Source organism: Siniperca chuatsi, linkage group LG24 (genome assembly GCF_020085105.1).
Source record: "Siniperca chuatsi isolate FFG_IHB_CAS linkage group LG24, ASM2008510v1, whole genome shotgun sequence".
Taxonomy (NCBI): domain Eukaryota; kingdom Metazoa; phylum Chordata; class Actinopteri; order Centrarchiformes; family Sinipercidae; genus Siniperca; species Siniperca chuatsi.
Genome location: NC_058065.1, coordinates 17,026,144 through 17,053,881, shown reverse-complemented (window position 1 = coordinate 17,053,881; position 27,738 = coordinate 17,026,144). Strand labels below are relative to the sequence as shown.

Here is a 27,738-nt window from a genome sequence, read left to right as displayed (position 1 = left end):
TTCTTTCTCTGGTTGTTTTCCTGCCATTTCTGAGTGTTGCTAGTGACATTCATAAAGATGTGGATGAGCTCATATTTTTAACTCAAGTTAAAACATTTCCAACTCGTACAGACACCACAATTTGCGCTGTCCAGGGTGAATTTGTGTCTACTCAAGTTTTTCCATAGACTTTATATAAAATCACACAGTCCCTAAAATTCGGTTTGAGGTCTGAACACACCTTTAGTCATATCACTTGTTTACTAATAATAAGTAATAGCCAAGATATATATAAGACTTAAGGGCAACACACAAGCCACAGGCGGCATCTTGACGCATGCCATCGTGTCAGTATCTGATTTCCCAGGTAGTTAAGCTTTAACACACCAGCAACAATGCAGCAATTTTATCATATTCGCTCCCAGGATCAATACATCCTGGCTACTGTACTTTTTGTTTATCTGTCTGGTGCAACAATTCCTCCAAATTAATCATTTGTCCATGCCCTCTAGGACAACATATACTGTAGAAGTGCTTGAGCCTGAGTTATTTCAGAATTTCAAAAATTTGGGTCTTTGATATAAAACAGAAACAGTGCCCGTTACTCTGGATAATGTACACGCCTCACTGTCAACAGTTCTCAGTAGAAATACTTTCTACTGAAGAAATACTCTCTATGAAAACTGTTGACATTGACTTCTCTGTCAACACATCACTGGTGAGTTTGTCAAATACAAGTTTTTTTTTCAAAATGACCTTGGACAGAATAGTGCGACCAAAAAAAACATCTTAACTCAAAGTTTTTGTCAAACAATTTTTTAATGTTTTGAGAAGCACAAATTAATTTCTGCTCACCTACACCTCATATTAGGATAGTAGCAGATATTTAGGAGGCGAATATCCAAAAACCTCAACTATCTACATGTATTCTGTACATAAAAAAATGTGTGACACATCAAGCAAGCCTTCAAAAAGGTGTAATGAGAAAGCTTAAAGGATTTGTCCAATGATGTGATGTCTCATCTGACAGAAAAAATCATTAATATTCACAACATGGCAAGGCATGCAGGAATTAGCTTGATTTTCTCACTCTATCATTGTTTCCTTCAAAGAATGAGAATGGAGTTAGACACAAAGATTGAATTACATTGTGTGGTTTTAGGTTTGGTTTCTGGCTCAGTCGAACGCTGGCAGGCCAAAGAGCTGCGGCACAAATTCCTCCATGCTCCTGAGTCGCAGCGTGGCCTCCTGGGTAAGGTTGGGGTTCAGGTTGTCATCAGGAATCATCACGACCTGCATCCCCGCAGCCAGCGCCGCCTTCACGCCATTGGGAGCGTCTTCAAACACCAAACACTGAGCAAGGACAGAGGAGAGGAAAACAAAGTGATATTATCCTATAAGCCTATTAGCTCTACAGGATTTCACCCCTGTAGATGCTGCAGAGCTGAGACCAAAAGCAAACACAGGAAAATGGGAAACAGGAGCAACATTTCCATTTTCAATGTGATGAACTTGATATTCTTCAGAGGAGAACTGTTCAACACCTCTGCCAGGTGGAATATCCATTTAATCTACAATTTGAAGAGTGGTACCCCATGTAGCCCCACTTCATTGGCTTTGTTTATATTTTCACCCACTGCATTGAAGATGATCTGATCTGAGTCATTGTGCATATCACGAGGATGGATGCAATAAAAGCCACGCCTGTACATTGGAATATAATCCAGGTTAATGTTCTAATAATGCTCAGTTTTTGTTGGCACTGTATCAGACAGATAATGACTCAAATCATTGGGGGGGTTTAAGTCCATGGACGTTGGGAAGTAGGGATGCTCAGTGTGCTGCAGCGCCACCTACTATCAGGCATTATAAAAATCAGCAGTCCATTAAAAAACAATTGCATTTTGCAATTTTATTTCCCTTTTTTTGCTGGGATATTATTTGTGTCTAGTATATGCCTACCAGTGATTGCGGAAAGATATGATTTATTTATTTACTTATCATTAAAATGTGTATTAGTCTACTATTATTCCCTTTTTGTAACGAGATGGTTGTTGTGAGCGTGAACTGTCTGTCTCTGTATGTCAGACCTGTGATTGACTGGCGACCTGTCCAGGATGTACCCCGCCTCTCAGCAACTGTAAGTGCTGATAAATAAGTGGATATCTAATAGATGGATATACCGTATATAGACAGTAAATGCGTATACTGATATAAATAATGTTGCGTAATATTTAGTATGACATCATTCTATACAGTAACTTTCTCTCAGCGCCCCCAGCTATGATTGCCTTTCCATTGTGTTTGGATAGCATTAATGAATGTCCTTTCCAACCATGATTGAAGTATTAGTGCCTGAAATACAAAAAATAGGAAATTATAACCTGAACTTTTGAATTTCACCACAGGGAAGTAACAATTATCCTCTTAGAAGTCAAAGAAAACTGTCTTTCTGTGTGAAGTTTCTTCTTAAACAAGTTGCATCTGCCGTGAATCCTGCCTATTAAAGTCTTTGGAAAGGGATGTCATTTGTGAGGCAGATGTCACTGTGACATGCCTAGCCAACTAAAAGTATGAAAAACATGGAGGCTAATTGTTGGCATTTGAAATACTTCTGTGCACATGTTCAACAAGGATATTCCACAGCTGCAGTAAATTAATACGGCTGAACCTTCATCAGGAGGTTAATCATTTTTCAGTATCCAATAATCACATTCAGGAGTGTGCAGACATACATTTAAATACAAAAGAGTTTAAAAAAAAGAGTTAAATTGAAAATAAAAATAAGATAAAACAGGAGAGTAAAAGTTACAATGCAGTGTAAGAAATCATTATTTGATTTAATAAAAGGCAGCCTCAAACAGAAGTCTTCAGCCTTGATTTAAAAGAATAGAGAGTTTCAGCGGACCTGCAGTTTTCTGGGAGTTTGTTCCAGATATATGGTGCATAAATCCCAGACGACCTGAGAGGTCTGGATGGTTCATAACGTAGCAGAAGATCAGAAATGTACTTTGGCACTAAACCATTTATGCTTTATAAACTAACAGCAGTATTTTGAAATCAATTCTTTGACAGACAGGAAGCCAGTGTAAAGACCTCAGAACTGGAGTGATGTGATCCACTTTTTTGGTCTTAGTGAGACTCGAGCAGCAGCATACTGAATCAGCTGCAGCTTATTGATTTTTGACCTGTAAAGACACTGTTAACAGTGGTCGAGTCGACTGAAGTTTTTCCAAATCCTGCTGAGACATAATGCCTTTAATCCTTAATATATTCTTAAAGTGGTAGTAGGCTGTGATTGTCTTAATGTGGCTATTGAAATTGAGATCTGAGTCCATCACTACACCAAGATTGCTGGCTTTGTTTATGGTTTTTAACATTACTGATTGAAGCTGAGTGCTGATTTTTAATTGTTCCTCCTAATTGCTCCAAAAACAATTACTTCAGTTGTATCTTTTAACTGAAGAAAATGCTGACACATCCAGTGGTTGATTTGTTCAATGCACTTACTCAGCGCTTGTATGGGATTATAGTCCCCTGGTGATATGGTTATGAAAATGTGTGTGCCGTCTGTGTCTGCCAAGTAGGTTTTCATCATAGATGTAAACAACATGGAACAACTTCAACACAAAGCAACAACAAGCACTTTTTCAAAATGTCACCATTTTGGATGGTTAGCACTTTTTGAAAATTTGCACAAAGACATACCAATAAATATAATTAATTCAGATCAATGTATTATAAAAGAAAAACTCTAAACATTAGAAGAAACAATTAAAGACAACCAAAACCCCCTTGATTTCCCAATTACTTGGGAAGAATTGACCACACACAGACAAAGTCTCTCCAGCCAAGAACAGCAGTCCCGACAGCATCAAAAACGAAATGCTCAAATGCAGCATCCCAGAGATGCAAGGTGCAGTGTTGAAGTTGTTCAATATCGTATTACAGTCAGGATGTTTTCCCAACATCTGGTGCAAAGGGCTCATTTCCCCCATTCATAAGAGTGGTAAATCAGATCCTGGTAACTACCATGGCATCTGTGTCAGCAGTTGTCTAGGTAAACTATTCTGTAGTATTCTAAATGAAAGAATACTAGATTTCCTTGACGAACACATCCTTCTTGAGTAGAAATCAAATAGGCTTCCTCCCAAAACACTGCACCACCAACCATGTATACACCCTTCACACTTAATTAAACAAACACCCAACAAAAAATGGTAAGATATTCGATTGTTTTATTGACTTCAAGAAAGCTTTCTATTACAGACTTTTACAGGCAAAATGTATGATCTGGTTAAATCAATGTATTTGGAAAATAGATGTGCTGTAAAAATTGGAGACAAAGAAACTGAATCCTTCACCCAGAGAAGAGATGTTTGACTTTATTTAATGTGTATATAAATTAACTTGCTGTACAGTTAGATCAGTGTGCTGCTCCTGGCCTCTCCCTCCTAGACAGAGAGGTGAAGTCCCTGTTTTATGCTGATAACCTTGTTCTACTGTCTCCTACTGAACAAGGACTACAGCAACAGCTGGACATAGTAGAAAAGTACTGTCAGAACTGGGCCCTGGCAGTAAATATGAAGAAAACTAATGCCATGATTTTTCAAAAATGCCCCAGATGCCAGGAGAACAAATACCATTTACAATTAATGATCATATCATTGAACATAGTATGAGTTATACCTACCTTCGTATAACCATAACAGCATCAGGGAGTTTCAACATGGCAGTGAATGCACTAAAAGAAAAAGCTCAAAGAGCTCTAAATGCAATTAAGAGAAAATTTTATAATTTATTAAATTCCAATTAAAATCTGGCTTAAAATATTTGATAATGTCATCCAGCCCCATTAGTACTACATCACTATGGTAGTGAAGTAGGGGGTCCACTCAGTCATCATAGCTATACCCATTGGAACAAACATCCAACAGGATCATTACATGCAGAATTCTGCAGATACATTTTACATGTACACAGAAAAACACCAACAAAAGGGGAATTAGGCAGATATCCACTGATAATTAACATTCAAATGACAGCGCTCAAATTTTTTAATCACCTTAAATTCAGCCCCTTACACACCCTCCATTCCAAAGCCCTTCAAATCCAAGAGCTGAGCCCAGAAAAGAGTCCCCTATGTCAGTTGGTGCTGAGACTAATTGCCCCCTCTCAGACACACTCTGACCGGTCTCACAACAACACTTTTTTCAAAACACCAATCAGAGTAAACCAAATTATAACACAATGTAAATAAACCTATTTGGAACACTGGAAAGAAGAAACTAAAAGCCAAAGTAGATCAGAATGTTATCTGGCCCTAAAAAGATATTATGAATTGACAGAATATCTCTCTACTGTCAGAGATAGAAAGCAGAGACAGATCCTAACCAAGTACAGGCTCAGTTACAACAAACTGGCAATCGAAAAAGGAAGACACAAAAAATCATGGCAACCAAAAGAAAACAGAATATGTGGTCACTGTTCGACAGGTGAGGTTGAGACAGAGATGCACTTCCTCCTACAATGTACAACATTCAATGAAATAAGGAACGTTTATGTTAAAAAGTTCAACTCTGTAATCTCAGATTTCAAAGAGCTAAATGACCTCTCAAAATTAAAAATACTCCTGGGAGAAGGAGACAGGACATATCTTGCTGCCCAATATGTATCAACATGTCACAACCTGAGGGACAGTGAATGACCTACACACACACACACACAAATGTTGCAGTGTTAGTTTTCACTTTTTGTATTTTAACTGCAAGTCTACAATTTATTATTATTATTATTATTATTATTATTATCCTGTCTTAATTATCTATATATATTATAATATCACAATTCTTCTGTTTGTTTTTATTTTACACATGCTTTGGCAATGTTAACATCTGTTTCCCATGCCAATAAAGCCCAAATGAATTGAATTGAATTAAAATTAAAACACTAGATGTGACATGTCATAATGATTTGCCATTCTGGAATGGAACCATATGGCAGCCACCTTACGTGGGTCCACCTTTAAACTTGCTGTATTTGGAACCTATGGTGAATTATGGTGTATTTTTCTACCAATACTGTTTCTTATGCTCATTCAAAGTAATGAGCATAAGAGAACTGTGCCTGTCTAGAATGAACCAAAAAACAAAGATTCTCGTAGAAGTTTGATTATTTAGCTCCAAGAGAACAAATCATGCTTTCAGTCATGAAGATAATCTCGTAATTGTGCATTTATATTGCAGACAATAATTTTATTTTTTCTTAGTTTTAACTTAAAATGTAAGAACTGTCTTTGGTATTCTGAATGGTGAATATACTACATTAAGCAATATCTTTTATGTAGAAATCCTAAATAGATTCAGTATTATGGCCTATATTGGCAGGCAATTACAATCAGAAACACAAGAGAGAAACACACCTACTCTAAGTTAGCGTAGCTAACATTAAAACAATGTTTTCTGTTAATAACTTATCTGTTTAGCTAACAGATCAATGCTGTTGAGAGCCAGCAATCAGCAATAACTCTGACTTAGAACTCAGCTGGTCAGTTACTTGGTAGCTTTATCATTTCAGGCCTTGTATAATATTTCTATAATATGCCTATGGGGACTTACTGCAGAACATATCTGATTTTTGGTTTTAGTGACAATAGTGAGTTGAACATATGTTACTTTGTTTAATGTAGCCTAATATCAGCATGATATTTTAAAGATATTTCTATGATATGCGGTGTTACTCCAAAAAGTTACATTTTTGTCCACATAGTATTTTCCCAAAAGTTTTGGGGATCATTGAGACTTTTGGGAAAATACTCTGTGGACAAAAATTTTTTGGAAGGTGTGTGTCCCATTACATCTGGCGTAAAAATAACACCGCATTTCAGAAAAACAACATCATACCAACACTAAAATATGGTGGTGGTAGTGTGATGGTCTGGGGCTGTTTTGCTGCTTCAGCACCTGGAAGACTTGCTGTAAATGGAACCATGAATTCTGCTGTCTACCAAAAAGTCCTGAAGGGCAATGTCCGGCCATGTGTTCGTGACCTCAAGCTGAAGTGAACTTGGGTTCTGCAGCAGGACAATGATCCAAAACACACCAGCAAGTCCACCTCTGAATGGCTGAAGAAGAACAAAATGAAGACTTTGGAGTGGCCTAGTCAAAGTCCTGACCTGAATCCTATTGAGATGCTGTGGCATGACCTTAAAAAGGCAGTTCATACTCGAAAACCCTCCAATGTGGCTGAATTACAACAATACTGCAAAGATGAGTGGGACAAAATTCCTCCACAGCGCTGAAAAAGACTCATTGCAAGTTATCAAACGCTTGATTTCAGTTGGTGCTGCTAAGGGTGGCCCAACCAGTTATTAGGTTTAGGAGGCAATCACTTTTTCACACAGCGCCATGTAGATTTGGATTTTGTTTTCCCTTAATAATAACAACCTTCATTTAAAAACTGCATTTTGGGGGGTGGGTTGGCTGCAGCCCCTACAGCCTACCCTTCCCGCATTCTAATTGATCCCAAAGGTGTTCCAGCCCCCAGTCTGCCGTGTGGTAACAGTAATCTTGCAAGTTCATTGCATGCCCCGCTATCTAAGAACTGTCTAATAAAATCTTGGTTACAGTCTATGTGAGACTTTACAATATTAATTTGGAGGCATGTCAGATTGCACAATTTATGATATAAATTGAAAAAAAACCCAACAACAACAAGCAAAACAGCAAGCAGAGACACATCATCAACTCATGTTATCCATCTGCGTTGCTCTCATGAAAAACATACAGTGAAAAGATTTGGCCATATCCTGGCACTGATTTTTCCAACTTAATTCAAAAAGCTTACAATATACTTACAATAGATATATACACACCAGTGGTATCTACGTGTATATATGGGTGCTTACAATGTCACCTCAGCTTTCTGCTTTTCATGCTGTATTCTGATTGGTTGGTTTATAGACCAAGGTCATAGCAGCAGTCACATTGTGAGAATTTAAGCCTGAATTTTGAACTGTCAGAATTTTGACACAGGTTGTCTTGTGTCAGGTTGACACCAAAGTTCAAAAATGGCCATTGGTGGAAATGTTTCACAGTGAGACCTCGGTCAGGGCTCTATGCAGGCCAGTCAAGTTCATCCACACCAAACCATTTCTTATGAATGTGGCTCTGTGCACATGGGCATTGTCATGTTGAACCAGGAAAGGACATTCCCCAAACTGTTGCCACAAAATGCCACAGCGAATCGGGCAGACAATTTATGTTTGTTTTTTTGTTGATAATTTTTTGGGATTTTTGCTCTTACTTTAGAACAGTTGAAGAGAGAAAGGAAATGCAGGAGAGAGAGAGAGAGTGGGGGGATGACATGCAGGAAAGGGCCGCAGGCTGGACTCGAACCCGCACCGCTGTGGCAAGGACCCAGCCCTGCACAAGGTGTGCACGCTCCACCAGGTGAGCCACCGGGGGAGCCCGGGTAGACAGATTTTACAACATTCTAACATTCTGAAACAGACAATCTGAAAATCTTCACTTTACACAGTTATTGGTCAGGTGTGTGGATGAGAGCTTTTATTTATTTTTTTATTGTTCACACTACAACATCCATTTTTGTGTGTAGAACAGAGTGAATACCATCAAGGAGAGATTAGAGTCTTAGCCTCCTCCCCATTTGCACAATTCATCCCATCAAGACGACTAGTTCTTAGAGAGAAATTGGGGAGGCAGTGGGATGCAGCCAGGAAGAGGCTATGACAGCAGGCTTTTTAACACGCCTTCCAATGTGGCCATTTAGAAAATGTACTATTTAAATTTTGGTTGCATAGAACCTTTATTGAAAGGTTCTTTTTTCAATAATAAAATAATCCTGAGAGGCTAAAATAAACAGAAACAACAAAATCCATGACAAACTATTTCCATGATTCCTGTTGCTCCACAATGTAATGCCATGTGCAAAAAGCACAACAAACCAGGAAATCAAAGGTTGTGGATAGATGCTATATTTTATTCAAATTGAGATGCAAATACTAAATCTATTTTAATTAAAAATGTAGCCTTGATTTAAAATTAGCATTAATATATGCCACAAATTGCCCTTTAACCTGAATTTCAAATGCCTCTTTGTTTCCATTTTTTATTAACAACTGTGGATAGTGAATTTATTATTGGGTTAAAACACGGCTTTACCTTTGTGGATGGAAACAGCACTTCAGTGTGAATAAAGAAAACAGTCGCATGAGTCTAAAGCTTTACAGAAGCCACCAAAAGCTAAGTCTCAGAGTTGAGACGAACAAAGGTCCCTAAGCCTTTCTCTAATACTCAGGTAGAACAAAGAGGCCTCCTCAAGTCTCTTTAAACCCTAATTGACTTCTATGATGTCACTAAGCCTGAAACTGAAGGATGCTGAACAATGATGTCAGAAGCACTTAGAGTGTGCAATGGAGGGCCCTTGCTAATTCCCTTGATTGGGAGCAATTAAAACTGGTGACCCAATTACCCATTGAGCTAGCGAAATTACCTTTAATCTGCTTCCAATGTGCTGTATTGAAATGCATGAAAACAGACACAGATGCATTGCATGGATTGATGGCTCGGGTAGATAACAGATGAAAGTTACAAAAACGCGAAATAATTCTTTATAGCTGAATGGGCAACACTATGGTCCTGTACCAAGTATGTGCATGAAGTGAGATACACATAGAAGCAATCTAAACTACAGTACCACTTTAACATGTCATTGGCCATGGGCACACTTGAAAAGCCAAGTGTAAATGTATCCAAGAATGAAGGAATCAATCAAGGAATCAAGGTCATTTATTGGTCATTTTACAACACTTCTGTTGCACAATTAAATGTCAGTTGTAGCCTCTTCATGCTACACACACATAGAACATATATACAAATATTTACAATCAGATTAGAATAAAAAAATAAATAAAATAAAACAGCAAGCGGCAATTCGCAGGTTCAAACCCTTTTTCAGTCAACGTTTCGAAGGAAACCACTCAATCGGTCAAAACTAAAGCCATGAGAAGCAACGAGTGGTTTCAGGTCACTGAAAGTCACTTCAGCTACTTTAATTCTGTTTAAAGAAGGAGTGAGACCAATCACACTGATATATAGTTGGATTTTTGTTGTGCCACGAACATTTTTTGCATTTGTAGCACTCTCTAGCAGTCGATTTGAAAGAAACTTTAAGGGTATGTTTCAGGTTCTTATGTGGACATATCCTGGATGTTTTGTGGCCTGTTCAAAATTGCATTTTTGGGCCTTAATTACAGCGCCACCATCTGGCTCATATTTCTGTGGAAGAAATTGTACATAATTTCCAGTTATTGGGCCAAGTTTCGTGTTTCTAGCTCATTCCAGAACCCTAATAAAAGTAAAAAAGTTATTTAGATACTTCTCTGATTTTCTGTTGTTGGGTTAGCCTAAGTACTATTTCGCCCATTCCATTTTCCTGCAACTGGATATTAGCCAGGAGTAGGCTGGGTAGTGGAGCAGCCTTAGGTCCAAGCTGGGTTAGCTTTGCTCTTATACCAGCTCTCTTCCCTCTCTTCCTGGGGCGGCTGCACCACTCGTGGTGGCCGCACCGCTCGCAGTGGCACTTGGTCAGACTGGTCTGGCTGGGTTGTCAAGATGCCGTGGACAGTGATCGTCCCAGGGTGCGCTGCATTTAATCCAATCCCCATGCTTTTCCAATGGGTGTATTTCTGTCATAGGTAATGTGCTTCAGCAATAATAATTAGTATAAGTAGGACTGCAACCCAATAGCTCAGACATAGTCTAGCCAGATGTTGGAAAGGTGTAAATGCATCCATATCTTCAAGACAAATGTAATTTTTCTGGTCGTTCTGACTGAAAACAGTCATAAAAATGCAAGAGGCTGTGTTGGTGTGGGCATGTTGTTGGTGAGATGATGAAATGCCATACAGCAAGGCTGGTTAATAGATAGATTCATGAGTTTGAAGGTTTATCAGATGCCAAAAGAGTTTATAACATTATGAGACAGGATTTTGACAATCTGGAAAGTTATCACGGCAACAATCACAAGGTTAACAGTAGGATTACCCCATTTATGTTACAAAGATGATGATGTTGCTGATAATTTTCTTTGGGAAGACCCTGCGATTTTTGCTGGAGTCCTCTGCGTCAGTACTACCACTACAGCCTTTTTGAAATGCATGAGGGAGCTGTGTTTTTTCAAACGGCACTATTGTCTGAACACAATTACTCCTTCCAACAGTAACTACATCAGTAAGCATTCTGTTAAAAAAGCCAGTTCAGAGCCCTTTTCCACTGTAGGAACTTCAACCCGTAACCTTGCCTTGTGAAAATTCATGGCACTGCTGGAGCTGGTGCAAGCCAGTTGGTGGCTCAAAACAGTGTCTAGTGCATCAAAACACTGCAGTTGTTGGTTTGCCCCACTGTCTGCATTGTAATCTCTTATTTTTCTATAATCTTGCTTGATCTTTTTCCCCAGTAATGTTTGGCTTGATCATGATGATCAACAGCAATACCAGCAAATTTAACACTTGCGGTCATACAGAAGAAGCATTTGTATGATGCCAGATGAGTGCACCCATTGAAAAATCTGTGTGGGTGAGAGAGCAGTGATCTGTCTGGATGACAGAAAACTTTAAGGCCTCAGTAAGCTTCAACTGGACAAGGCCATACAATGTTTGGTCTGACCACATCTAAAAGGCAAAAAATGTTTATACCTATTCTGAAGGGAGACCCTTGAAGGGGGAGCAAAAAAACCTGCTATCATAGCCTCCTCTTGGCTCCATCCCACTGTCTCCCCCATCTCTCTCCAACAACTCAATGTCTTTTGCAAGTCTTTGTAATCTCAATGCAATGAATTGTACAATTGGGATAACAGTACACACTTTCAGAAAGTCTACCTTTAGACTAAGTTGTACACGCTCAGTTGTGTGTTACACTAAGTTTTACACACAAAAACTGACAAAAGTAGCTGTGTGAATAATGACAAACGGGAGCCTGAGAGTTCAAACCCTACCGACTTTCACTCCTGGCCAAGTAAAGTTGGCGTGATTGTTGGTTTGTCGGTTTCAGAAAGTTACATTTTAAATTGCAAATTTGCATAATCTCACAAGAACTTGGTTTGAAGCATACTGAGGCCTTTAGATAATTAGTGCGCATGCGCCAATGTGCATGCTGCCTGTTGCCGTTGCTCCGTCTCGCTGTCTTACTTTTTGCAACTTAGCTTTCCTTTTTCTTATAAAACTTGAGTAACTTTTGTGTAAGTGTAATTTAAACTACGCTCTCTACGAAAATGAGAGTAGAGTGTTTTGGTTTTTTTTTTCACTGTGAAACTTCTTCTCCTGCTACTCGGTCAGGGCACCGCTGCATAACAGCTGTTTGGCCGCATTGTTTACACAAGGGAACAGCTGATCATGCTGAAGCTGAGTGGCATGGTGCCCAGGACAACCGATGTCCCTACTGAGATCTGGAGGACACACCGAAGATGCAGAGGTGGAACGAAGTGGCGAGGGAAGAGAGAGGGGTCCAGACAAAAGAGACTTAAGAACAAAAGATTTAAGCCATGTCTGCCTTCTCTCGTCATGGGCAACGTGAAATAACTGCCGAATAAAATGGACGAGCTGACGGAGTTCTGTGAGTGTAGTTTGATGTGCTTCTCAGAGACATGGCTACACCAGGATATCCCGGATCATAACGTTTCCATCAACGGCTTTCAGACTGTTTGGGCCGACAGGGATCACATCGGGAGCGGTAAGCGGAAAGGCGGCGGTCTTGCTGTGCTGGTTAACAACAGATGGTGTATCCCTGGTCACGTGCCTATCAAGCAGAGTATATGTAGCCTGGACACTGAACCATTAGCTGTGGGACGCGGCCATATTCTCTGCCACGCGAATTTTCACACCATTGTTGTGGCTGTTTACATCCCCCCCTCTGCTAACCTGGCATCGGCATGCAACGCCATTCACACCGCCATAGCACTCATGAGTGCACTCATATTAATCTCGGGTGACTTCACCCAGTATGTGAGTTGTCCTACTAGAGAGGAGAGGACACTGGACCTACTGTATCTTAACTTGCATACAGCATCACTGGCTTCAGACCGACTGGCAGCAGCGGAGCTGAAGGTAGCTTGGACAGGGCCAACAAACTTAATCTGTTCTTTAACAGATTCAACACACCCTGCTCCTGCTCATCCCCCCTCTAACTAAGCTGCTGTCTGCCCTCAGACTCCTCTGGGTGCACTGCTCCCCCCTCCTCCATCTTTCTGGGAGAGTCCTACTCCCCCCTCAATTGGCTCTCAGGCTAACGGCCCTCTACAGACTGAGGACTCCCCCCTCCTCCCCTGCCTGTTACCTCTGCTGTGTGCCTGACTGCTGACCAGGTGAGAGGACAGCCGATGAAACTCCACTCAAACAAGGCTGCAGGCCCCCGATGGCGATTGCCCCGGGGTGCTAAAAGCCTGTTCCCCCCAGCTACGTGGAGTCCTTCAACATGTCTTCAACCTGAGCTTGAGTCTTCAAAGGGTCCCTGTTCTGTGGAAGACATTTTGCCTCATTCCAGTGGCTCCAAGAACTACAGACCGGTGGCACTGACCTCCCACATAATGAAGACCCTGGAGAGACTGGTGCTGGAACAGCTGCGGCCCATGGTCAGACCCCTCCTGGACTCCCTTCAGTTCGCCTACCAGCCCCGGCTGGGAATTGAGGACGCCATCATCTTCCTGCAGAACCACATCTACACCCACCTGGACAAGCCGGCAAGCACGGTGAGGATCATGTTTTTTGACTTCTCTAGTGCTTTCAACACCATCCGGTGAGAAGCTGGCAGTGATGCAGGTGGATGCTCCCCTCGTGTCCTGGATTGTCGACTACCGGATTGCAGCACTGTGTGTCGGACAGCATGGTCAGCAACACTGGGGCCCCCCAGGGGACTGTCCTCTCTCCCTTCCTCTTCACCATCTACATCACCAGTGGTGATGAGACTGAATACAGGGCTGTGGTGGGTAAATTTGTCTCATGGTGTGAGCAGAACCATCTCCACTCAATGCGACAAAGTCTAAGGAGCTGGTGGTAGATCTATGAAGGGCCAAGGCACCAGTGACCCCGGTTTCCATCCAGGGGGTCATAGAGGATTACAAGTACCTGGGAGTACACATGGACAATAAACTGGACTGGGCTAAGAACACTCAAGCTGTTTACAGGAAGGGCCAGAGCCGCCTCTATTTTCTGAGGAGGCTGAGGTCCTTCAACATCTGCCTAACAATGCTGAGGATGTTTTATGTGGTGGCCAGTGTGATCCTGTATGCTGTTGCATGCTGGGGCAGCAGGTTGAGGGTAGCAGACGCTAACAGGCTCAACAAACTGATCCGTAAGGCCAGTGACCAAAATTCACCACAGGAAGTCATTCCTGCCTGTGGCCATCAAACTCTTTAACTCCTCCCTCTAAGTGTCAATCTATATGACCCTAAGTCACTAAACTGGACATTGGATCATTAACATCACTGCAATACTTGAAATATTGTGCAATATTCTCTGTTTAATACTCCTGTGCAATATTCTCTGTTTTCAGTTTAATATTCCCTGTTTATTGATATTTATTAATACTTATATTACTGCTGTGCAATATCCACCATCTAATAATCTGGTTTATCTGCTACACTTAACTTGACAGTACTCATTATTGCACTATTACTTATTACTTGTGTTATTACATTGTATTATACCGTACTATACTTATCAACTTGTAAATCCTCTTTTGTACTTTAAACTTATTTTAGCTTTTATACTTTATATCCACTTTTGTACTTAATTTATCTTGATTTGCATATCTCTTATCTCTTACTAGAAATAGTTGTCTCGTTGCGGACTTATTTTATTATTTCTATTTCTATTCTATTAGTACTTCCATTATTGTGTGAATTAACGTGATAGTGAGCAGCTGTAACGAAAGAGTTTCCCTTCTGGGATCAATAAAGTATTTCTGATTCTGATTTAGTCTTGGTCCTTGTCCATCCATGCAAGTATTCTATGGCTAAACTGTTTTTATCACAAGGTATTCTTCTTGTAGGATTTTTTTACCTAACAGTTACCAAACATTGTATTACCATCACTCTCTGGAGTAAGGCTGGGGGCTTACCCTGATTTGCATATATTGTAGAAAAAGCAAGATGGATTGTAATCAGATTTGTCCCTGGCTTACAGAGACGCATTAATGGGGCTAAATATGTATTATATCACATCTGAATTTTCTATGAGACTTGAAACAATAAGTGTAAATGGGGTCAACTTTTAAATAAAAATATCTAGTCCATTTGGTAAACAAATTTATCCAACTGTTATTGTCAGAGAGTACAGTTAAGTGTACACATTTCTATCTCAAGTGACCGCAGTAGGAAACCACAGCCGCATCAATAGAGTACTGCTGACTATGGCCCAAAACCATTTCCCAACAGTGGCTGTCACACAGAGAGGAGGTGTTCTGCTTGTTAAACACTCAGCCACAAAGCAACAAAGCCTCATAAAAATGTAACAAGGTAAATCCACTGAAACTCACTTTACCAACATTTTAGAGGGAGAAAAGAGTTTTACCTTTAACCAACCTTTTCCTGCCCACATAAATCCTTATAACCCAAATGCATAGCACACCAGAGCAAGTCACTGATTTAAACAAGAACAAATGCGAAAAAAAAAATCAGTATGTTAACTGAAGGTCAAACATTCGCAGTGCTGATAATGCTAAAATGCTTACTCAAATGATCAACTAGCTGACTGACAGAAAACTAACAGTTTGGATATTTGATTAATTGTTTACATCATTTATCAAGTAAAACTGCCAAACATGCTGTTTCTAGTTTCTCCGATGTGAAGATTTTCTGGTTTTCCCTGTTTGTGTTAGTGTAAACAGAAGATTTTTGGATTTTGGTCAGACAAATGAAGACTTCTGAAGATGTCACCTTGGGCTCTCGGAAATTGCAATGGCCGTTTTTCACTATTCTCTGACATTTTAAAGAGGAAACAATTAATATATTAATCAAAAACATTATTGGCAGATTAATACATAATGACAATAATTGTTAGTTGCGACACACACAGACATGCCGACTCACCAAGTTGTGTAAAAAATTACTTGATGAACTTCATTCACAACCCAATCTGATTTTCTTAATCCTATATAGATGCATGATTGAGCAGCCATCATTCCAAATTACCGAAAACAATATGGTAACTTCCATGGTAAAGGTCTGATGTGACACCCAGTTTGACACAAGGTATGTGTACTGTCTTACCATGAAATGGTATGCCTTCACTTTAATTTGTTTATCTTTATATGTGCATACGCTCTCAAATTCTAAAACAAAATTTGATCGGAACCTATGACACAACTCTGCTGGACTGTTGATCAAAAAAAACACCTCTCTTCTCCGAAGTAAACTATTCTCCACTTTTAAAATTGGACTACACAACCAAGTGGCCTGGATGTACTGAAAAATACATCAGGCTTTGCACAATGAATAAAGACAATGACAAAAATGTCCATGGCCAATCATAGCAAAATTCAAACACTGTAAACATGAAGGGCTAAACCAAAGTCAAGAAGAGCAATTTGAAGGAACGTACTATGGACTCAATGACCAATAATTTGATAATTTGATTTGTTCTATGCAAAGAATATCTACATAGACAAAGAAATAACTGCATTCTATATGCCATATGACAGGAGGCATTGTCATGAAACCAAAAAAAAAAATCAAATATACATTTCTTCCTTTTGGATACTGATGTTTTCTCAAGGGAGAGGACTTGACATGCCACTCACAAAGCAGATCTGTACGCTCTAGCAGGAAAAATAGCATGTAATTTAATTTGAGCTTTAAAACTATAATATACCACTATTTTGCTGAGCTTAAAGGAAGAAGAACCTTGTTTCAAATAAAGGAGGAAGGGATATACCAATTGTTTCACACTCATTCACAGTTGTCACTGTAGAAAGGTGTACAGTAAATGTGACTAAACAAAGTTTCAGATGTACTGTATGAAGCTTTCAAAGTTGGTTCCCAGCAGTGCCGGCTGGTCTCCTGACTTCACCTCCCTCTTGGTGGAACTGTGAGGAGATGCAGCAACCGCTGGTCCCCTCTTCAAAAGGTGACATGGAAGATTTACAACCCGTCCTCAGGCCTACACCCAAACACATGCATGATTCATCACAGCCTACTGAATCTGGATTCACTTTGTACCCAAGTCAGCACTGTTGAATTACAGAAGACAAAGGGGATGTGGGGTGAGGCCAGAGCTGTAAACTGTGTGTTTGGTGTGCGCAGATACATACACACACCTTTACTATTGTCTGCAACATAATTGGCCCACTAACACACACACATATACAGTCAACCCCTTTAGAGAAGTGTGTTGTGGCGAGATGACAGCAGCCAATGCCTGCATGCTGTGATTTGGAGAAGACCCAGGCCTTGTTTGGCTGCAGACAATGCTGCTGGCTGTGGACAGCAGTTCAATAAGAACGCCTCTACAATGAGTGGCTGCCCATGAGAGAAACCTGATTAAGCAGTGTCCTGCTACATTTCAGCTGGGTTCACAGGCGCTCATAATCAGAAAGCTGATTTCTTTATAGGCAAGGATCAGACATGGGATTTTACCCTGAGGGGTCGCATGGTGCTGTGTTATGTACATTTACTCCACTGATATTTGATGTATAGAAATGAGTCAACGTTCTAATGAAAGTAGACAATCACAGCTTTATAGTTATAGTTGAACCTCTGTTAGCAGTTTCTGGAAAATCTCACGTAATTTCAATTACATTTTTTCAATACTGTAGGATAGCACTGCTGTCAGTCGGGTGCAGTATTTAATGTACTGTAAGTATCAGTGATCTGCTATGTTAAGATGCTAAGTGAAGGAATGGGAGCCACAGGCAAAATTGTACATTTTCACAAAACTGAAAACTGAAATTAGAGAAGACGCAGTGGACTTCTATGTTAAAAGTTCTAAATATATTTTGCTCAATTTGTGTTCACAATGCAGGCACTAAGAGCCATTAAGAACACAAAGAGAAGGCACTGTCCTGTTTGGGAAACCTACTTTTCCACTGCTTTCACTGGGACGCTATAAATGAAAAGCACTGCCGTGTGCTGATATGCTACGGTAAGCGTATTATCTCATTTCCGGTCACCGGTGTTTATGTGTTACTAGTAGCATATATTTGCTGCTCTAGCTCATAACAGTTGCTTGATTCCTTATTATAGTGACTAACTATCTGTTATACATTTAAACATACATTAGTTCGGCTCAAGCACTCATAGCTCTCTCCTTCTTTTGATGATTTTCTTGCTAAATCCCACAGTTTACATGCTATTCATTTCTGCTAGCTACTGTTCTTTAGCTTAGCAGCTAGCAATGGCTTTTCTCTCTCCCTCTCACTCTCTCATTAGCTTTTCCTCTGCCTCCTTTAGTGATAATGGTAAATGTAATAAATGTAGTTTATTTGTAGCATTGGAGGCAAGGCTTAGTGAATTGGAAACGCAGTTCTGCACCATGGGAACTCAATCATTAGCTGCTGTAGTTAGCCAGCCCCCAGTAGCCGGTGCAGACTGACCAGAGGTAGCTCCTGTTAGCTGTCCCCCGGCAGCTCCATAAGTCGGGAAACAGAAGCCCACGGTTCACCACAAACTTGTTTGCGTTTCTAACAACTTCTCCCCACTCAGCGACACACCCGCTGAGAAACCTATGATTATTGGCAGCTCCATTTTGAAGTTAGCGACACCAGCGACCATAGTCAAATGTATTCCTGGGGCCAGAGCGGGCAATGTTGAATCCTATTTAAAACTGCTGGCTAAGGATAAACGTAAATACAGTAAGATTGTTATTCACGTCGCCAGTAACGACTCCTGATTACGCCAATCATAGGTCACTAAAGGTAATGTTGAGTCGGTGTGTATACATGCAAAGACAATGTCAGACTGCGTAGTTTTCTCTGGGCCCCTGCCAAACCTGACTAGTGATGACAAGATGTTAAACACTAACAAAACTGAAGTTATTGTACTTGGCCCAAAACACCTCAGAGACATGTTGTCTAAAGATATAGTTGCTCTAGATGGCATTGCCCTGGTCTCCAGCACCACCGTAAGGAACCTCGGAGTTATCTATGATCAGGATTTATCCTTTAATTCCCACATGAAACAAAATTCAACAACTGCCTTCTTTCACCTTCGTAACATTGCAAAAATCAGGCACATCCTGTCTCAAAATGATGCAGAAAAACTAGTCCATATATTTGTTACTTCTAGGCTGGACTATTGCAATTCCATATTATCAGGCTGCCCGAATAAGTCCCTAAGAGTCTCCAGCTAATCCAGAATGCTGTGACACGTGTACTGACAAGAACTAGGAAAAGAGATCATATTTCTCCAATATTAGCTTCTCTGCACTTCTCCTCACCTACAAAGCTCAGGTCAAACACCATCGTATCTTAAAGAGCTCATAATGCTTATTACCCAACAAGAACACTGCGCTCCCAGAATAGAGGATTACTTGTGGTTCCTAGAGTCTCCGAAAGTAGAATAGGAACCAGGGCCTTCAGTTATCAAGCTCCTCTCCTGTGGAATCAGATCCCAGTTTGGGTTCGGGAGTGAGACACCACCTCCACATTTAAGAGTAGGCTTTCCTCTTTGATAAAGCTTATAGTTAGGGCTGGCTTGGGTGAGTCTTGAACCATCCCTTAGTTATGCTGCTATAGGCCTAGACTGCCAGGAGACTTCCCATGATGCACCTCTTTCCTCTCTCCTTCTCTCCCTCTCCATCTGTATGCATTTTTATCCCATTATTGCATGTTACTAACTCGACATCTACTCTCTCCTGAGTGTTTTGTGCTTTCTCATTTCTCTCCTCTCTCCTTCTGTCGCTTTCAGCAGGTATTTCTACCTCCGGAGATGCAGAGACTGGATCTGTGGTTGTGGGCCACCTGCTGCCCCCGTGTTCCTGCTCAACAACTGCTACTCCAGTTGTTGTTACTGGCTCTGTTACTATTATTGTCATTATTTTATTATCCTATTATTCCTATGACTGTCATTCCTATTATTATTAACTTATTAATATTAATATTACCATTACATTATTACTATTTTATAATTCTAGTTGGTACTTGCAGTGTGCCCCCCCCCCCTTGATTTTTCTGCCCCTCTCTCAATTCATTGTTGCAGAAGAAGTGACGTGCCACAGAAACACATAAAAAGTTAAAATGCATATGGTTATTATACAGATAAGCGCCATGTGTGAAAATAGAAAAGAGCAGAGGAGCAGAATTGCTTGTTGACAAAAAGTTAAATTGCATTGTTTTCTATTGGAATGTTCTGACTGGCCGCAAGCGACACAGCACTGCGCAGCATGATGCAGCATGCCATTTTGTCGCTGCTTCTCACGTTAAAACGCTGCAACATGGACTAGGAACGGTTAATTAGTTTAAATGAGGAGTTAACCTAAATAAGTTGGCAGCTGGCTGGAGGGAGATCGCCAGGGAGCTGGACGTTTCTAGTAATTAGAAGTGTGTTTTCTGTCAGGATACTCAGCAGAGCTTGCTAGCTTGCAGTAAAGCAAACATCAAAATACCACAATATAAAACGTGTGCTTTCTATCTAAAAAGTACAAATGTAATTAGTTAATTATTCGCCCATCTTTTACCTGAGTGGTTAACGTCTCCAGGCTGACCTCGAGCGCACAGCTGACAGGTATGTGGTTTGTTTACATGACAACAGATTTGCATATTTAATGGATTCAGTGTGGACAGAAATGCACGATGCAACGCGATAGTCGGACGCTCCCCCCCCCTCCAAAACCTAACACGGCAGCGACCACTGCCCACCACTGAATTGAATTGAAATGAATACCAAGAGTAAACCTTGGTGTTGGTAGTGTAATGGTGTGGGGATGCTTTGCTGCTTCTAAACTTGGGACACATGCCATAATTGATAGAACCATAAATTCTGATCTCTACAAGAAAATCCTCAAGAGAAACTGGGTCATGCAGCAAGAAAACACTCAACACTCAATCAAAAAAAAAAAAAGTCAATCTCTGAATGGCTCAAAAGAAACTAGGACTGCCACTAACGACTATCGATCGACTATTTTTCTATCGATTAATCTATTGATTATTTTACCAATTAATCAAAACAATAAATTTTCCTCCAAAAAAATCTAACTGACCATTTAATTTGAGTTCATTTTATTTTGACAAACTGTATGTCATTGTATAATACAGCACACAACAAAATGTAAACAAAGGTTTACATATTAAAGTGGAAAACAGTAGGTTTAAACTGGCAACTCCATCATGATAAAAATAAACACACACACCATCAATCAAAGTAAAATAAGCATAAACATTTTCTCAAATACTTATTCAATGGAATTTCTAAGGTAGCAGGCAGACAACTTTATGGCTTTATATTAAACAGCTACAAGGACAAAAGATATTAAAAAGCTCTCCTTACTAATGAATAGACAACACTATGTTTTCAGAAATGCAACCCGACGTCATGCTGCTGTGGCCAATCCATCGATCAGACTGGTCAAAGACTGGTTAATAGGCTGGTTGAGCATCATAGACAGTGAATAAGGAGAGGGAGTGCCAGTAGGAGAAAGCGGGTGAATCAGAGAAATAAACATTATTTTCTGGTTGTTTCACAGCGCTTACGTTCGAAAGCACAAATAAACACACCCACACTGCTGAGTTGTCGTCATGACGCAGCAATTACTTAGTGATATTGAAGGAACAAAATGAAAAACCATGTATCGGTTAAAATATTGATCTTGATGCATTTTCAGTGACATCGACTACTCATGGCATCCCTAAAATAACAAAATTAAGGTTTTGGAGTAGCCAAAGTTCTGACTGAAATCCAACAGAGATGCTTTTGAAGGACCTTAAACGGGCAGTTCATGCTCGAAAACCCTCTAATGTGATGGAATGAAAACAATTCTGCAAAGAAAAGTGAGCCAAAATTCCTCCACAGCAATGTGAAAGAGATTTGTATGTATTGGAAGTGTTCGCAGTTGTTGCAGCAGCTAAAGGTGGCGCAATCAGATATTAAGTTTTGTGGGTAGTTACTTTTTTACATGGGTGATACAGGTGTTGCATAATATTTGTCCCTTACTAAATGAACTGATCATTTCAAAACTTTATTTTCTGTTTATTTGGGTTGTCTTATATTAAACTTTGAAGATCTGAAACAATTAACAAATATGCAAAAATAGAGGAAACTGGGAAGGGGCAAATAAATTTTCATTTCATAGCCATTTAAACACGGCGGTCTTATGCACCTACTTATTTGTATGTACTGTATTTGTATTTTAAAAAATACACTTATCTAATGTGTTTGTCTGTTGGAAGTTAACATTATGCATGGGATGGTAGTAGGGGTAAGTGAACAACTCAGATGTAAGGGCACAGTTTAGCACCCGGAAAGAATACAGCGTCTGTATACAATTTATCTTGTAGTCATCTTCAAAAAAAAGGCAAGCGATTGGTCTAATTTTGAATTTAATGACTTAATAACACACTTTGCAAGAATACTTTGTAGCCAATCACTAACATACAAAAAGCGAAGAATAAATTGGTCCGCTGCATGTTAGGTTTTGTACAGTGTTTTGGATGTCCAATGGATGTCCTCGGTATTAACGCTGCAGCAGAGCGACTGTTCTTCACTTCTGGAGACAGAATGTTACCACCAACACAGTGTTCTGCTGTGTTGGTGTGCAGTGCTCTACATTTTTCTTGAATGCATAACACATACACCCAACATCTGTTTTTACAAAAACAGTTAGACAGCAATGTTGGTCAGTAAATGACAATTTGATTTAATCATTTTCATGGTGCCATGTTGCACCGCCATTCTACAGTAGCCCAGAATGGACAAACCAAACACTGGCACTAGATAGGGCCTTTCGTGAGTTTTGCGGCCACCAAACTTTCTCCTGCATGCTTGGAAGAGCGAGCTGTATTCAGTTGGTTGCAAAACAAAACAAAATATGACTTGTTCTCCAGTATTGTACAGCATGCATGCATGCATGACCGGAATCAACTTTTATGCTTTGCTCTGTATGATCACATTACAGTGTTATGCACCTTAATATAAGCACATTATTATTTTAAAAATGATGAAATTTCTTGTAGTCAAATGAAGTTGTCGTTACTGTAAATTGTTTTCCAAGCTGGCACGGAGCCTATTCAGTTGAATGGATCATCATGCACCTGTGCAGTAGGCAAAGTTCTATGCAACCATCTTGTGGCCATGCTGTTTCAGAGTGCCAATTACAGCATGATGCAGGTGAAGGTGCTACCACCAACTATGGCCTGCACAAGCCATCTGCAAACTTGACATCAGCCACGGACACAGGCAACTTTGCGCAACATTATGTAAAACCCTGACAATAACTGATGATATATTAAAGCAAAACATTACTATAATGATGGCTGCTTGTTTGTATCATTCTCAGCATGACCCACCCCACTCGAGAGCTCACTGAACAGTATGGAATACTGGGAGAGTCGGGAGATGGCTGCATGGCAGACAAAGGGTTCAGCATTGAGAAGCTGCTGGCTGACCGTGGCGCAAAGCTGATCACACCCCCCTTAAAAAAAAACAGTGCAATTCAGCAATGATGATGCAGTGAAAACACAAGCCATAGCTCGTCTTCAAATTCTTCTTGAAAGAGCAATCAGAAGAGTGAAAGAGTATCATGTCTGGGACAACACTCTTGATTTTGACAGTCAACCAGCTCTGGACCAAATGCTGCTTGATGACCAACTTTCAGGGACCACTTGATTTTAAAGGTCACATACCTGAGTATGAATGTGTTATTGTTAAATGTTGTAGCTAATAATGAATTATCCTTTAGACAGTGGTGGAATGTAACTCAGTACATTAACTCAAGTACTGTACTTAAGTAAAATTCAGTCAGGACCACTTCAGTCAAAGAAAACTTTTATTCGATCTGCAGTAAGTTATGTTTGGCGGTATGGCTGTGTTCTGGGACGAAAGTATTATCATTGAGTGGAAAAGGCCATAATACCTCATGTCAGCTATGTATTTGAGCCATTTTCACCACCAGTAACATCAATAATACCTTGTCTCTGCACAGTCCCATACTTATAAAATAAGTAACCATAAACCTATATTCCCGAAGGTGAAAAAACTGTAGAAAACATGATGGAAATATGACATTTATGTTTCACGTATTAATGAGAGATGGGTTAGAGTCTCCTCATCGCTCCACACAGATCTGACAGATCACAGGTCTGCCGCTATTATTAAAATACGCATAAGAACAGGTGGCTAGAAACCCAGACTGCTCAGCTAGCATGACACATAAGACGAGAAAGTGACTAACATTAACTAACGTTAGACTGGTTACAGCCTTGGCAAGTAACTGTCATAGTTAGCCACATTTAAACAACATTTTTACATGTTGGTGACATTAGCCATGATGAAGAGTAAACAAGACTTGTATAAGTAAAACAGGGTACTCTGCGCATCTTCCAGCAATATGCAGCTGAATGAGGTGCTTCTCAGTACGAGGACAGAAAACTTCCAAGGGAAGAAAAGGATCATTGATTCAGCCTTTGATTGTGCAAACAGACTAACATTTTGACACTACTGTGTCTTCATCAGATTCAAAAAAGACATGAGGCAAACCCATATAGTCAACACAGAACAAGTGTACAATTGTCATTGGATAATTTGTTGAACAGGATTTCAAATCTATTGGATAATGGATCCAAGGGTGGGAGTTGCCATAGTCAATGTCCAACTGCCACAGCCCATGCTCATCACATAAGAAACAAAAGAACACAGATATATCTTAAGGTTACAAATATAGAAGTACAAGTACATCCATTAATCAGATCAGAATCAGAAGTACTTTATTGATCCCTGAGGGGAAACTCTTTTGCTACAGCAGCTCACTATCACGTCAGTGCACACAGGAATAGAAATACTAAGAAAAAATGTAATACACTATAATACAGGTCAGATAAATTAAGTACCAAGTGGGTATAAAATCAAAATAAGTGTGAAGTACAAAGTGGGTTTATGATGATACGGTTTAATAATACAATGTAATAAGTAGTAAGTAATAGTGCATGAACTGTCAAATTAAGTGTAATAAATTAAGAGGAAACATGACAAATTCAGTTCATTTAAGCCAAAAGGCTCCACTGTGTTAGGAATCCTGTCTGCCTCTTTGCAGAGCAGCGAGTTGATATCTCCACCTGTAGGATAGGGTGAGATTTTTTTCTGTTCTCAAGAACTTTAATGACAGGTGCAGAGCCATGGATTTTTGCAGGGGCTTTCCCTTGGAAGAAATGTCTAAGCTTTGTCTGGTTTATACAGCCTCCCACCCTCAGCAGACCATCGTTCCCTTATCATCAGCTCCTCATTCTCGTCTGCTGGACCCACAACACCACCTCCTGTAGTGTACTTAATGTTAACAGTCTTTTACATGCCAACCAGCGATCCCAAGTAAGAGACTTGTGTCTGGGCAGAGATAGATTTTATAACTGTGTGTTATTTAATCTAAGCTTCATAGTTGTGAATTGTGCTTTGCTTATTGTGGGAAGTGCTGTGTCCTGTTTTGCTGTGTGTTTTCAAGCTTAGCACGTTCCATTGTGTATCGTGTGTGTATCGGTACCATGCTGTTGGACCGTTTTAACTGTTATTTTAGCCACTGTGGAAGCTAGTAACTCTGCTTTATCAGACCAAAGTCCAGTAACATGGCTGTTGAAAGTTTGCTGCCAGGTTCCTGTGTGATAAAGGGACAGCTATATTGCTTTGCCACGGCAAACGACCCAGATAGCGTGGTAGCATAACCAGCTAAGCTGCTCGCTATCCTGAGGACAAATAGAGTGTGTACTCCATTTTAGCTCTGCCCCTTTTGTTTGAGTTTTGCGGGTCTGCTCGCCATTTTGGCTCTGTGTGTGATGAAGACCCATGTGGTCACATCCGCTTACTTGCTTGCACGCCCAGTTACAGTAAGCTCTGTCTTCTATCGTGTGTTTTGTAACTCTGGTTTGCTTCTGCCGCAGACATCCCTCTCGCAGGTGATCACAGCCACATCACTGCACGGATCTCTGCCACCCTGTTCGCCTGCCCTGTTCCTGCTCTGCCAGTAAACCAGCAGTCTCCCTGCTCAGCCAGCTAAGCAGCGGCCTCCCTGCTCCACCAGCCAGCCAGCGGTCTTCCTGCTCCGCCAGTTAAGCCAGCGGTCTCCCAACGCCTCCAGTGAAACCCCCATGCCACACGGAGCCAACTCACGGCATTCTACGGAGCCGTTGCCAGCCTCACCTCGCCAACCTCCGTTCCTGGTTCCGAGCAGTTCCATCCTGGAGTGAGTACACTGCTTTCCCAAGAGCGTTAGTGGTTAGCTCTTATTTTCCCCTCGAGTAAAAACTATAGTTGCACTAATCCTTGTGTGAATAAATACTGACTTACCTTCATACCCAGTGTGTTCTGCTTTTTGTGGGTTCTGACTCGTACATTACGACAATCTTTTAAAGAGAAGTTTCCTGCGGTTACTGTGTGTAAGTGTTGTAATAACAGCTGGTGGCAACGGTCAGTGCTCAGACTTCACCCTTCACTGTCCACCATTATTAATGTAAGATAGTACCTTAAATACCAGCATTTTTCGGTGGACAGCCGTCTTTGAGACTGTTTTTCATGTTTGGTTATTGGTCCCTTATCCCAGGGTGGTGCCCCATAATTATTAATCCATATTAATAATTGTATTAATATTCATAAATATCTTTGATATTTCTGCTAATAACCAAACCTGCCCTGAATCCTCAGGCAATAGCAACAAAGAGTAGCGAAGATACACTTTACTTTTACCATAACATTAACTGAAAACATTTCTATTAGTAGTTCAAATCAAATATTAATAGAATTTTAGCAAAAAAGTGTCCAACTCAGGACACAGTTATGTTAAGTCTAGGTCTGTGTGGACTTAAATGTTTCTCATGTCTCTTTGTGACTATTCAGGGTTGAGATTAGGGTAGGAAGAGCTGACAATTGGATGTGTTTTATTATCATACGGCTGCTTCTTCTGTTTACCTCATCCTCTCCACCCTCCTCCCTCTAGCTTTGCCTCTGTCTGCTCTCCTTCTCTATCCCTCTGTCTCGTGTCTCTGCCGCTCAGCCCTCCTCCTCTGTCATGGAGTGGGAGCCAGGGAGTGACACATCAGCATTCGTTATTCCACTGAACACTGTTGATTCCCCCTCTGGAGCCTCAGTTTCATATCTCATCAAGAAAAATGCCAGCCTTAACTGTGGCTGGCTCCAGATTAAAAAATCAGGTGCGCAGTGCCACAGGCAAACCTATTTGCAGCAAAAAGCATTTTAAGTGAAAAGAGAGGAGTTAGCAAGAATATATCTATTGGATACCTCAAATGTCCCTGTTAAATTAGGGTGTAAATATCCAAATGCAGTATGAGGAAAATGCAATCGTTGCTCACTTTTTGATTTTCTTTTTGACTGCACCTTGGTTTTTATCAAGAAGCCATTTGTAAGTGTAGGGTTTTATGTGATATATGGTCCCTATTACATTTTATTAAGGTTTTATTAAGGTTAAGGTTTATAACATCGGTGATGGCAGACCTACTGCATGATGAACATCTGAGGTTACTGTATGTTGGAGGAAAAAAAAGACCAGTTTACAAATGCCTTTCCCACATCAAACTATGCTCTTACTTAAAGCTGCGT

At 40.3% G+C, this 27,738-nt stretch overlaps 1 protein-coding gene across 2 annotated transcripts in view; it reads right to left on the bottom strand.

Moving 5' to 3' along the window:
* Positions 1-779: 779 nt before the first annotated feature.
* Positions 780-27,738, bottom strand: part of LOC122872201 (pseudouridine 5'-phosphatase) — a 60,808-nt gene continuing 33,849 nt past the window's right edge. For both annotated transcript variants that reach the window (XM_044188119.1, XM_044188118.1), the window contains exon 4: positions 780-1,332. In XM_044188119.1, coding sequence (XP_044044054.1) covers positions 1,156-1,332 — 177 coding nt within the window. In that variant the 3' untranslated portion in view covers positions 780-1,155. The remainder of the gene's footprint in view (positions 1,333-27,738) is intronic.